The sequence below is a fragment of the Chiloscyllium plagiosum genome, unplaced genomic scaffold (genome assembly GCF_037043375.1).
Source record: "Chiloscyllium plagiosum isolate Xiang-an unplaced genomic scaffold, Cpla_swu_hap1 HiC_scaffold_45, whole genome shotgun sequence".
In the NCBI taxonomy this organism is placed as follows: domain Eukaryota; kingdom Metazoa; phylum Chordata; class Chondrichthyes; order Orectolobiformes; family Hemiscylliidae; genus Chiloscyllium; species Chiloscyllium plagiosum.
Window position 1 is genome coordinate 7,616,907 of NW_028270183.1, and position 12,860 is coordinate 7,629,766.

The window sequence follows — 12,860 nt, forward strand, 5'->3', positions numbered from 1 at the left end:
GATCTTTTGAGCCAAAAAGCTCCATTTCATCTCAGTTGTAAATGATTGGTTCATTATCCTGAGACTACAGCCCTTGTCTTACACTCTTAAATCAGATGAAAAGATCTCTTTCATTACAACTCATATTATATTTTGTAACTGTATGACAAAGTCCCACATGATAGTATCTGTGCATAGTATACACACCTGACTTTGTACATGCAGAACCCTGGAAAATACAAGGTGTCTCAGAACTTGAGTAACAGGACATGCTGACCAACTCACTCTGCTATTTTGCAGCAAAGAGCCAAGTCAGATTCTTGATGCTGCTGTTGAGCTAAAATAAATTTAAATGGAATCCACTCATTCAACAACAAATCTTTCCTTTCTATTGACCTAACTTTAAACCCTGTATGGATTATTTCTATTGGTTTGGGGTGAGGACTTTATGGAAATGTCTCTTTTGTTCACCATTTCTGACTTTTTCTTCACAATGGTTGCCAGGCCAGATCTGTGTTGTAATCGGATACCCAGCTCAGCGAAGAGACAAAAGCAGGCTGACTCCTCCTGAATTATTTCTCCAAAGTCAGGCAACTCTCCTTGTACCTCCCACGACCTGTTCCATCCTCCCCTACCGTCTGCTTCATGGGTGTCCCCAGCTCATGATTCTTCGTGGCTGTCACACGCTCTGCTCAGACACCGGCCCCCACCCCTCCCGACTCCACGTCATTCTTGACCGCAGCGTGAAGCCATGAGGAAGGGAAGGTGGGTTCCTTTTCTGAGGTCCGTCTCACATCAGTGAGTCTGAGCTAGTGTAACAGCGGCCTGCTGGGGATGCAAACAAACTGCCAAAGTCCACAGAAGAAGGACTCCTCTGACCTCGAGGGGGGGGCATCCTTGGCTTTCGTTCTCCCAGTATACTCTCAGAGCTTCTGCCAAGTTAAACAGAGGAGAGGCTGAGCCTGAGAAAGTGGCTCTGTGTATTTATTCTGAAGGCCTGAACTGTAGGCGGGTTGAAGCTGGTCACAAACCAGGGAAAATACTTATCTTCTGAACAGACGCAACTCTCCAGTACAAGTTTAACCTCATTTATATTCTTATGCCTCTAACCCATTGCATATAATGCTATCTATTGTTCTTCACCAAAGAGTTTGTACGAGAAACTGACATTCAATCATTTGTACCTGAATCATTGTTAGCCCCTCAGGGTAACTCAAACTAAATGGCAATCTCTTGTTAATAGTTAAAAGTGACTTAACATAAGCAGCTCATGCTAAGTTGTCCATAGTGTCCAGGTTAGGTGGATTAGCCATGGGAAAAGCAGGGTTATGTGCATAGGGTAGAGAGGAGCAGTCTGGATGGGAAGCTCTATGGAGGGTCAGTGTGGGCTCGATAGGCCAAATGGCCTGCTTCCATACTTGAAAGGATTTAGATTACTTACTGTGATTTCAATCATGGTCAGTCTAACTGGCTGAGAAGTATTAAGGAACCATCTCTAAATGCTTACATCCAAACCCTCTATGTCATCATTACATGGGACATTGTACAAGGGGATATAAATTTATAGAATACTTTTTAAAAGTGGTAAACTAACCTTGGGAATTGCAAATGAGGGAGCCATGAATATTGTCTGATCGACCAATTCTGACTGAGTACATTCTATTACATGTGTTTTAATTGCTGATGTGTTATGTTTAATTATACATGCATGAAATAGGGTTTCACTTGAACTGGCGACCCACTGGTTAAACCATCACCAGTTAACTCTCTCCCTCTAATGAGAGAGTCAGCCTGGGGTCTGGTAAGACTATGGTGTCTTTACTTGTACCTATAAATAAATATTCAGACTCAGATGTGGTTGGGTTAGGAATTTCACGCTGCAATGTCTCAATCCACAAATAGATGTTAGACTGAGTAAAGGTTGGGTGCAGGAGCTCCTTTCACCAATCAGCTTTCCTGAGGATAACATTTGTTTCCAAGTGCCCTATCTAATCTGACTGACCACACTGCACTGGGGGAGAAGGCTAATAAACACTTCCACAGTCGCAAAGTGCCGACTTGCTGCTTTGTAGTGGGAGAGATGTGTGTGCCTGTAAAACCCACTTCAGGAAGAGTAGTTAGAGTTCGGCAGAAGTTACAGAAACAGGGAACCCATCCCGACCAGTGCATACCAATATTTACACTTTACCTGAGCCCTCCTCCCTATCCTCATCATTTCATCCCAATAACATAACCATCTATCCCTTTCTTCTGCGTGCGGCTTTCTTGATTTCCCTCAAAATTTGTCAATTTATTCAATTACGCTCAGGAAAGTAAGCCTTGTATTCCTATCACCGCCCTGCTCCTCCTACATTCTTACAGACAACAATTGCATATTGATGGCTCCTAACCCTAGTCACCACACCAATTAGAATCGTCTCTACAGCCAAACTCTTACTTAATTTTAAAGACATCAAACAGTAGCACGCTCCATGACTTCTATTTCTCAGAGTAAAGAGCCCCAACCTCGTTATTTTCTCTGATAATTATGATCTCTCAGTACAAGTCATCTCCAATCCCTCCATGACCTTTTTTATAATATGGAATCCAGAGCCATGTACAGGATCCCAACAAATTCCAAGGGGCATGCCTTGACAGTCAAAGTCTTACCTTCTCCCCTGGGGCGCCTTGTGGGCCATCGTTGCCAGCATTTCCCTGCAGAAGAGCAAAAGAGGTCATTAGCAGCAAAGGTAGACGTCGATTAGATTAGATTCCCCACAGTGTGGAAACAGGCCCTTTGACCCAACCAGTCCACACCGACCCTCCGAAGAGTAACCCACCCAGACCCATAATGCACCTAACACTATGGGCAATTTAACATGGTCAATTCACCTGGTCTGCACATCTTTGGACTGTTGGAGGAAACCCACGCAGACATGGGGCGAATGTGCAAACTCCACACGGACAGTCACCCCGAGGCTGGAATCGAACCGGGGACCCTGGTGCTGTGAGGCAGCAGTGCTAACCACCGAGCCACCGTGCCATCCAATTAATTGTGTCACTGCCCTGAGAAATGTGCCAGGGCTTAACATCGACAGGAAAAATAGGTCCTTCACACCCCCAACCCCAGGTTGGCACCAAGTCCAGGTCAGTATCACTTTGGGGAAGGGTCAAGTCCAAGAAATAGGGATTTCAACAAGGGGAGGAGAGAAGAGAAAGAGTTGTGCTCCGCCATTTCTCGGCCAGTTTAAACAGCCGGCTTCAGACTACCATGGGCTCAGTCTCAAAAATGTGGCCAACCTGTCTTGTGATCACATGTGAAGTGGACAATCAGCTTCTGGCATTAAAACCAGGGACCCTCGGTGCCACATTTCCACAAGGTTAGGAAACTGCAAATGTGTACCACACTCCCTCTCCCCCCCCCCCCCCCCCAAAAACAGCCCACTCCCTTCCCATTGCCAGGCCCATCACATCATCAGGACAAACAGTGGTCTCCTGAACTTCATTCCCAAACACTAACATTTATGAAATAACCTTACAGCTTTTTGGGAGAGCAGAACCAGAGTACTTGTGAAAAGAGACACATTGTCAAAGGCTTTCCTCTTGCATTGATATTTTGCAGGAATACCCACATGAAGAGTAAACAAAATTTATACTGTGTGAGAGGAGACTGGTTGGCAAGTGGACTTTGGGTGGTTGAGGCACCAGTTAATGATAACTGGCAGTTGACTGCTGACCTTTGTTTAAAATTTAAACAAGGCAGGTTGAATCTGATTGATCAAGTCATTGCCCTGAGAAATAAACCAGAGAATGTCATGTATAAATGTTGGGTTCCCCTGACATTGCCATTCTTGAGAATTGTCCAGATGAGAGTAGAGCTTGGACAAGGTATGCCTTATTTCAGCAAAATAATCTTAATGAAAGACTTCATTAACTAGCACGCATTTACATCGTGAAAACATAACTTGTCCCATTTTCATTAACCATGTAACCTACATCATTATGGTTGGTGTTGCAGGTCTCTATTACTCTATAACAATGCTGAACAAGAGGTAAATCAATGCCCTCTGCAATTATTGTTGTAGCTCAACAATATTCCACATGAGGCAGCCATTATTAATTTCACACAGATTCCAACATGCTCCTTCAACAGTAATTTCTGAGCATGCAACCTCTACAAGCAAGATGGATAAAAAGGGCCGAATGGCCTCCTCCTATTCCTTGTTTCTATGTTTACAAGTACTTGGGAGCACCACCAGCTGCCAGTTCCCATCCAAGCCACGCACACCATCCTGAGGTGGCACCATTTAGTAATTCCCTCACTGTCAAAATCCCTCCAAACAAGTGCCCACACCACCTGGAGCTCAGTGGTTCATGGGATTTTCGGGATAGGCAATAAATGCCCTCCTTGCCAATGACGCCCTTTGTGCCAAGCACGGATTTTGAAACCATGCTTCTGAGAAATGGGTGAAATGGAAAAACTCCAAAGGTGGAACTCAATAACTGGGGCAGTCTCTGTTACATCAATGTCCAACTGGATGTTGGCTGGTCAAGTCCTGTTACATTGCATTTTGCCAACTTAGACACTGCTATCACAAAGGGTGGCTCCATCCAAAACAGGATTCTTTTTACAGTGGTGGACAAAAAACTCACGGGATGTGGGTGTCACTGGCTGGGCCCAGCATTTTATTGACCATCTTTAGTTGCTCCTTGAGAAGGTGGGGGTGAGCTGCCTTCTTGAACTGCTGTGCCACAGGATGACCCACAATTCCCTTTGGGAGGGAATTCCTGGATTTTGACCCAGTGACACTGAAGAAACAGCGATATGTTTCCAAGTCAGGATGGCGAGTGGCTTGGAGGGGAACTTGCAGGGGGTGGTGTTCCCATGTATCTGCTGCCCTCGTTCTTCTAGATGGAAGTGGGCTTGGGTTTGGAAGGTGCAGTCTGAGGTTCTTTGATGAGTTTCTGCAGTGCATCTTGTAGATGGTACGCACTGCTGCTACTGAGCGTCAATGGTGGAGGGAATGGACATTTGTGGATTGTGCTGCCAATCAAGTGGGATGCTTTATCCATTGTTACTGCTCTTCACTTTGATGTAAACAGATGCAAAGATATATTTTAGTGCCCACTTTGTTCAACAGATATGCAGGCTCATTTTGACAGCTTACCTTTGGGCCAGACTTGCCAGGGGATCCTCTGTGCCCTCTCTCACCTCGCTCACCCTAATGACACAAAGCAGAAATTATACTTCACATCAACTTTTCTCAGCTTCCTTTCTGATGAATCCCATTTCCTCCCCCTCTCCCAGGAATAGTGAGGTGCTACCGGCCCCCAGGTGACCCATTTGAGCACCTCTGGGTGGTGACCTTAACATTTCAACTCAATCTAGCTCCAAGCCCATTCAAAAGAATCACTCCCTCGGTTTTCACAATGGGTGGAGCTTGGGCAATGTCTCAGTGGGCAACTTCAAGTGAGCACTTTGAGAGTTCAAGTCCGACTCTCGAGATTTGAGTACGCCCTGCATAGTACTGAGAGTGTGCTGCACTATCACAGATACATCTTTCAGATCAGATGTTAGACTCAGGACCCTTCTGCCTCCATTAGTTCAATACAAAGGATTCCATGGCACTAGTTTAAAGATAAGTAGGGGACGTGCAGGCCAATTTTCATCTCACAATGTCTTAAAATAGATTTTCTCATCATTTACTGGGTGTGGGATCTTTTTGTGCAGAAATCTACTGCTGTGCCTAAACTTCCCCAAGTACCTCACTGATTGGAAAGTGCTCAGTTGGATGGGAAGCTCAAGCCTCCCAGTAATATTTTATGAAGTGTAATAATAAATAAGTTATGACAGGGATATATATAAAAAATGAGAAAGGGCGAGAGAGAGGATGAAGCAAGAGTGAGAGGCAATGGGGGAGAGGAAATAAATAAAAGAGAAAAAAGAAGAGAGATGAAGGAAGGAAGGAAGAGAAAGAAAGAGAGAGAAGGAAAGACGAGAGAGAAAGGGAGAGTCTGAGAAATTAGTGGAGAGAGAGAGATACAGAAAGGGACAAAGTCAGAGGAAGGAGGTGGAAGAGAGTGTTAGGTTAGGGAAGAGAGAGGGATATAGAAAGGGGGAAAGATGGAGAAAGGCAGAGTGGAGATAGCATTAGTGAAATTAAGGAAGTACAGAGAAAGGAGGTGGGAAAGACAGAGAGACAAGGGAAAGAGAGAGAGAGAGAGAGAGAGAGAGAGAGAGAGAGAGAGAGAGAGAGAGAGAGAGAATCAGAGGGAGATTGAGGAAGGTAGAGAAGAAGAGAATGAGAGAATGAGAGAACAGACATGGAATACTCATGAAATAGCATTCTGAAATCTTCCAGAATTTCTTCGTTGATAAAACAGTTCATTTTTTTTGTAACGAAGAGGAACACTCACAGTGGGTCCTCGCTGTCCACGGACTCCAGGCGGCCCGGCTCTACCCTATTAGGCAATTGAAAGAAAGGCTTCGTTATTACATTGGGATTGGCAGATCGATCTGGGTCAGAAGATAGCTGTGCTTCAACAATCCAGAGGACCTGCTCTGTTGCAACAACAAGGATTATTAGTTGGTACAGGTATTACTGAAAAGATTTTATTGCCAAACAACTGTCCAAGAACAGTCTGCAGGTTACAATCACTGCATTTTCTGTTCAATACAACTGTACTTCATTACCATACAGTAAGGTCTGACTGTATATTTTTGTCAGTACAGACTGGATGGGCCAAAGGGTCTCTTATGCACTGTACAATTCTATGGCAGGGATGCTGGAGACCAAGTGAGAGAACAGATGATAGTTGTATGTTCATTCAGGGATAAGTGAGTGGGATGTGGGTGTATAAACATGGGAACAAGTGTGTGGGAGTTTTGTGATGTGGGAGTTAGATTGAAACTTTGACTGGAAGCTGGATTCTATCTATCCAATCTTTAATCTGCTGTTTAACACACTGCACCACTCTATTGCTCTGTGTGTCAACGGTGGTTAGCAACTTTCTAAACAGCTGAGTGACCGGCTCAGCCGGAATCATGTACATTAGCTGTGGGCTTGAAACCGTATACAGCCCCAGCTGGGTAAGGACTGTAGAATTCCTCATTTCCAGGACATACAGGAGCCATGTTCTGAGGAGAATAGACAGACAATGATGGACAGAGACACACTTACCCTTCTGCCTTTCTCTCCACTCAGACCCGGAGGTCCTGCGAATCCTGTGGAACCCTGGCAAGGAAGGAAGGACATTTCTTAGAAACATAAATTCCACCAAAATAAAAAGTTGAACATTGGACTGACAATGTCACAATTAAACCTTCCTTCCCCACCATTACTACAACTGGAGGTACAGAAAAGGGAAGATTATGTGTTCACAGCAAACCTTGCAGCTTTTATTGATGGTGTGCATGGAGGAGGCCAAGCAGCCCATCATACCTGTGCTAGCCCTTTGCTGGAGGATCCCAAATGTATTCCCTTTGATCTCATCTTCACATCCCTACACTTGTCTTAGTTGCAAATCTCTCTCCTACTTTGCCTGCTCTCCGAGTGACCAATTCCTGCCTGCTATCCCTAACTGCCCTTGAGAAGGTCAGGATGAGCTACCTTCTTGATAACTCAATATTTTGTTGGGCCACACTGCCATGGGTCTGGAGTCACATGCAGGCCAAAGGGCAGATGTGGATTTACAATGATCTGATACACCAATGGTTGCCATTAAAGACTGCAGTTTATTATTCAAATGGGCAAAAAATGCTGACCTTATCGGTGAGGCACACATCCTGAGAATGAAGTGAACTAAACATTTTAGGTCAACATTCGCAGAATTTTTGAATTCAAGATGAACTGTGACCTTTCTCTAAACCTCCTAAAAAATGAGGGAAACAAATTAATACCATTTTTCTACATCCTATTCTCACAAGTTAACTCAGGATGTTGATGTGACGAACCTTGAACTTTGAACTTTAACCCCCCTTAACTCACCTTTGGACCTTTTCTTCCTGGGTACCCAGGTAGGCCAGGAACACCGAGAGCTCCCTGTTGTTCAGAAAAGAGAGTTTTTAAAAAAATCAATTGTGATTATTTAATACACATTACAGCTTGTTAAAATAATGAAACATTTCCAAATTTTACTTTATTCGGTAATGTGGGATGCAATCGTTTGGCCAACTGTTAATTATAAATGCATTGCCAATACCCTGAGCTCTTTCATCCATGAGGGCTCCTCCATTATTAGAATTTTCATCCTTCTTTTAGAGTCATCCACGCTTCTCTTTCCTCTCATTGTAACATCCTGGAGTCAGACAAGCTTTAACAGATGAACCATTTCTCTCCTCTTCCTACCCTCATTTCCACTCTTTGCACAACTCTATTATCCCTTCACTACCATTAGCAACCATTTGGTCTTTGACATCACCCATTCCACTTCCTTCTCCTCCCCCTCTGTCCATAGTGACCCTTTTTCAATTCTGCTGAAGAGTTATATCGAACTCAAAACCTTAACCCTGTTTCACTGACGATGCCAGATCTACTGAGTTTCTTCAGCACTTTCCGTTATCATAATCCCTTGATGATCTCAGTGTTTCTTCCATTCTGATTTTTTTTTAAATGCAGCCACACCCCTAGCCAAATTCCCATAGCTTCACTCAGGGCAACAGTGAATTCGGATATCCAGATCCTCAACTCTGGAATTCCCTCCCTAGGTTTCCTTCTCTCAGATGTTTTGCTTTAAATCAAGCTTCTGTCACCTATCTAGGAGGTTACATGGCCTCCTGCCCCCAGTCATTCACTTCCCCAAGTTCCTGACTGATGGGTTGATCAATCAACAATGGCAGCTGGAGTACCCATAATTCCTTGCATTTATGAAAGTGCTCCATTCATTATCTGGCTATCACCAACCATTTTTGGGTGCTCTGCATTTTGGGGACATTGCTTGGTGATGCAAGTCTGACAATAAAAAGATATGGTCAGAAATCATCCAATACCAGGTTATAGTTCCACAAGCTTTTGGAATGATGGTCCTTCACCTGACCAGTCACCTCCACATCATAATAAAATGATAAGAAGAGTTTCAACAATTTACTTTCACAAACCCATCCCTCCCACCTCATAGTAACTGGTAGGTTAAACACCATAGAGTGTGTAAACAGGCCCTTCGGCCCAACAAATCCATACCGACCCTCTGAAGAGTAACCCACCCAGAGCCATTTCCCTACATTTATCCCTGATGAATGCATCTAACGCAATGGGCAAGTTAGCATGGCTAATTCACCTGACCTGCACATCTTTGGACTGTGGGAGGAAACCAGAGCACCCGGAGGAAATCCACCCAGACACGGGGAGAACGTGCAAACTCCACACAGACAGTCGCCCGAGGCTGGAATTGAACCTGGGACCCTGGTGCTGTGAGGCAGCAGTGCTAACTACTGAGCCCCCTTTATTGGAGATAAACTCCAACAGACTCAGAAACAGATAGGGACATTAATAACTCAAGATTGGAGTGATCCATGTATATTTTTTTTCTCTGCCCAGGATACATCTCAGCAGGAGTTGGACACATCCCCAGAGTGAGACAAGAGACATAGAAACATAACGTAGACTTGTTATCTTTGCAGGGACTTAGAGAATTGATGCCAACAATAGGTTAGTGCTCCCAGGAGGTAAGGCAGTTGGGTGGGGGAGGGAAGTGCAGGAGCAGCTTGCTCATTGATGCCCTGAATGAGCATGATTTGGAGATGCCAGTGTTGGACTGTGGTGTACAAAGTTAAAAATCACACAACACCAGGTTATAGTCCAACAGGTTTAATTGGAAGCACACTAGCTTTCGCAGCGACGCTCCTTCACCTGACAATCACCTGATGAAGGAGCGTCGCTCCAAAACCTAGTGTGCGTCCAATTAAACCTGTTGGACTATAACCTGGTGTTGTGTGATTTTTATCTGAATTAGCAGTGTGTAATTGGGGAAGCCCCTCTCTATTGGACTCCAGTGGGTGTCAGAAAGTGGCGGCCTTGGGCTAAATAAATCATTGAGTTTGTCTCCCAGCTTAACTGAAGGTGTTTAAGTCACAGTCAGCCACCTTCTCCTTCCAATAAAAGCTCCATCGGCTTTCTGACACATTACGAAAAGCGCCCACGGTTCAGACTCCAAACACCAATCAGTCGAGTTCCTGTAACAAGCCAAATTCTTTCAATTTTCTAACAGACTGCCCTGCAGTCTCACACCTGAAAAGCAATCACTCTATTCTGTCAAGACAAGGCATGGAAAGCAATCTGAGAGCCACAGCTCCTATTAACAGATGAGAAAACCATCCTCACTTGCCTCCAGCTCACTGATTACTTCTTCTGTCCTTTGATGGCAAGACCATTCTGTCAGATTATCTGCTTTTTAAAGACATCTTTAATATTCTTAACTCTGTTTTTAAAAAATTCTCCTGTAAAGACACCCTCCTTATCTCTGTAACCCCCTCCAGCCCTACGACCCTCTTGTACATCTCAGAGAATAATCCCTCCACCCCTGGTGGCTTTGCCTTCAGGTGCCTGGCTCCCAAGTTGTACAACTCCCTCCTTAGACCACTTGCCTCTTTCATCTCTCTCTCTCTCACCTTCCTTCCTTAAACCGCGCTTTAGAACCTAGCTCTGTGATCAAGCTTTCGCTTACTCGTCTGTCCTCACGTGACTCGATGTCAAATTTCGCGGATGATGCTTTTGTGAATTGCATTGGCATGTTTAATGACAGTGAAGGAGCTGTATCATTGCAAACTGTTGTTGCTGCTTTCATTGGGTCAACCAGCCAATGACTAGTTTATCACGGGATATAGGAACGTTGTGACTCGGTCAGGTAATCCTCTTTGCCCCCCACATCTCAATTACTGGCATCATAAAATACTCTTGATTAGAGTGGTGTGATTCCTGATGAAGGGCTTTTGCCCAAAATGTCAATGCTCCTGCTCCCTCAGATGCTGCCTGACCTGTTGTGCTTTTCCAGCACCACTCTGATCTAGACTCTGATTTCCAGCATCTGCAGCCCTCACTTTGCCTTATAAAATACTCTGGCCTTTCTCAACATTGGTAGTTAGACTATTGTCACCTCTTTCACTAGCCTTCCTCACTGTCACCTTTGAAGGAACCATCGTTCGCAATCAGAGGCAAAATACTGTATGTTCAGCCACTAATAGGGGCAGGGGTGGGTGGGGTGGGGGAAGGTGAGGGAGAGGAATTTTCAGTTGTCAGGTAATCCTAAGTCTCTCTCTCTCACACTCACAGTGGCTCTGTGGTTATCACTGCTGCCTCACAGCACCAGAGACTCAGGTTCAATTGCAGCCTTGGATAACTGTCTGCGTGGAGTTTGCACATTCTCCCCGTGTCTGTGTGGATTTGCTCCGGTTTCCTTCCACAGTCCAAAGATGTACAGACCAGGTGAATTGGCCACGCTAAATTGCCCATAGTGTTAGGTGTATTAGTCAGAGGAAAATGGATCTGCGTGAGTTACTCTTTGGAGGGTCAGTGTGGACTTGTTGGGCTGAAGGGCCTGTTTCCACATTGTAAGGAATCTAATCTAAGCTCTCTCTCTCTGCTCAAAGCCATTTACCCAGAGGAGGGAGCAGGCTACCCACTCACATGTGACAGCTGCAGTTCAGCTTACTAATGCTCACTATAGGCCAAGTTTCGGAAGCCGGGAAACCCACAGGAAAATCCTACCCTGACTGGGGGGGTAAATCTGGGAGAAAAGGAGGACTGCAGATGCTGGCGATTAGAGTTGAGAGTGTGGTGCTGGAAAAGCACAGCAGGTCAGGCAGTATCCGAGGAGCAGGAGCATCAATGTCTTCATCAGGAATGTTGGGAGGCCCATGGGGGCTGAGAGATACATGGGAGGGGGTATGGGGCTGGGGAGAAAATAGCTGAGAGTGCGATAGGTAGATGGAGGTGGGGGGGTGATGGTGATAGGTCGGAGAGAAGGGAGGACTGGATAGGTGGGAAGGAAGATGGATAGGTGGGACAGTTCAAGAGGGCAGTGCTGAGTTGGAGGGTTGGATCTGGGATAAGGTGGAGGGGGAGGGGAAATGAGGAAACTAGTGAAATCCACATTGATGCCATGTGGTTGGAGTATCCCGAGGTGGAAGATGAGATGTTCTTCCTCCAGGTGTTGGGTGGCTGGGTAAATCTGCTTGAGGTTTGTCAGTCATGGTGGTCTTTTACACCTTGTTCCTGTTGCCAGGACAACTGGTCTTTGTTAACGAGCTGTGCAACACAAGATCGCTTCCTCAGGTCAGTTTGCAACAACCAACATCTCAGTGGTTAGGATACAGCACACACGGGTCCCCATGATGACAGGACCAGCTTACTGCACGAGTTCTCATTCTCCATGGGATCTTCCCTGAGCTCACCAGGTCAATGAGTCAAACTCAAACAGTCCAAGGATCGAGTTTTTCACAACTGCCCACCAGAAACTGGGTCTCACGGAGCATTTCACACAGAGCTTCCCAGCCTGTGGTTTGTGACATGGGCAGTCTATCATAGAATGGTACAATCCCTATAGTGTGGAAACAGGCCATTCGGCCCAACAAGCCCACACCGACCCTCTGAAGAGTAACCCACCGAGCCCCATTCCCCTACCCTATTGCTCTACATTTACTCCTGATTAATGCACCTAACCTACACATCCCTGAACACTATGGGCAAACTACCCATGGCCAATTCACCTGACAAGCACATCTTTGGATTGTGGGAGGAAACTGGAACACCCAGAGGAAACCCACACTGACATGGGGAGAATGTACAAACTCCACACAGGCTGGTACTTCCCGAGGCTGGAATCGAGCCCAGGGCGTGAGCCCATCATGAGCTCTGAGCCAGGAATGGGGTGCAGTTTTCACAGTCCCCAGGACTGGCCCTTCAACG

At 45.5% G+C, this 12,860-nt stretch overlaps 1 protein-coding gene across 1 annotated transcript in view; it reads right to left on the reverse strand.

Moving 5' to 3' along the window:
* The window catches only part of LOC122552376 (uncharacterized), a 372,305-nt gene that overhangs the window by 157,138 nt on the left and 202,307 nt on the right, over positions 1 to 12,860 (reverse strand). Inside the window, exons 31-35 of the mRNA XM_087983386.1 lie at positions 7,947 to 8,000; positions 7,140 to 7,193; positions 6,376 to 6,420; positions 5,127 to 5,180; positions 2,629 to 2,673 (exon numbers count right to left, since the gene is read on the reverse strand). Of these exons, the coding sequence (XP_087839512.1) occupies positions 2,629 to 2,673; positions 5,127 to 5,180; positions 6,376 to 6,420; positions 7,140 to 7,193; positions 7,947 to 8,000 (252 nt within the window). The remainder of the gene's footprint in view (positions 1 to 2,628; positions 2,674 to 5,126; positions 5,181 to 6,375; positions 6,421 to 7,139; positions 7,194 to 7,946; positions 8,001 to 12,860) is intronic.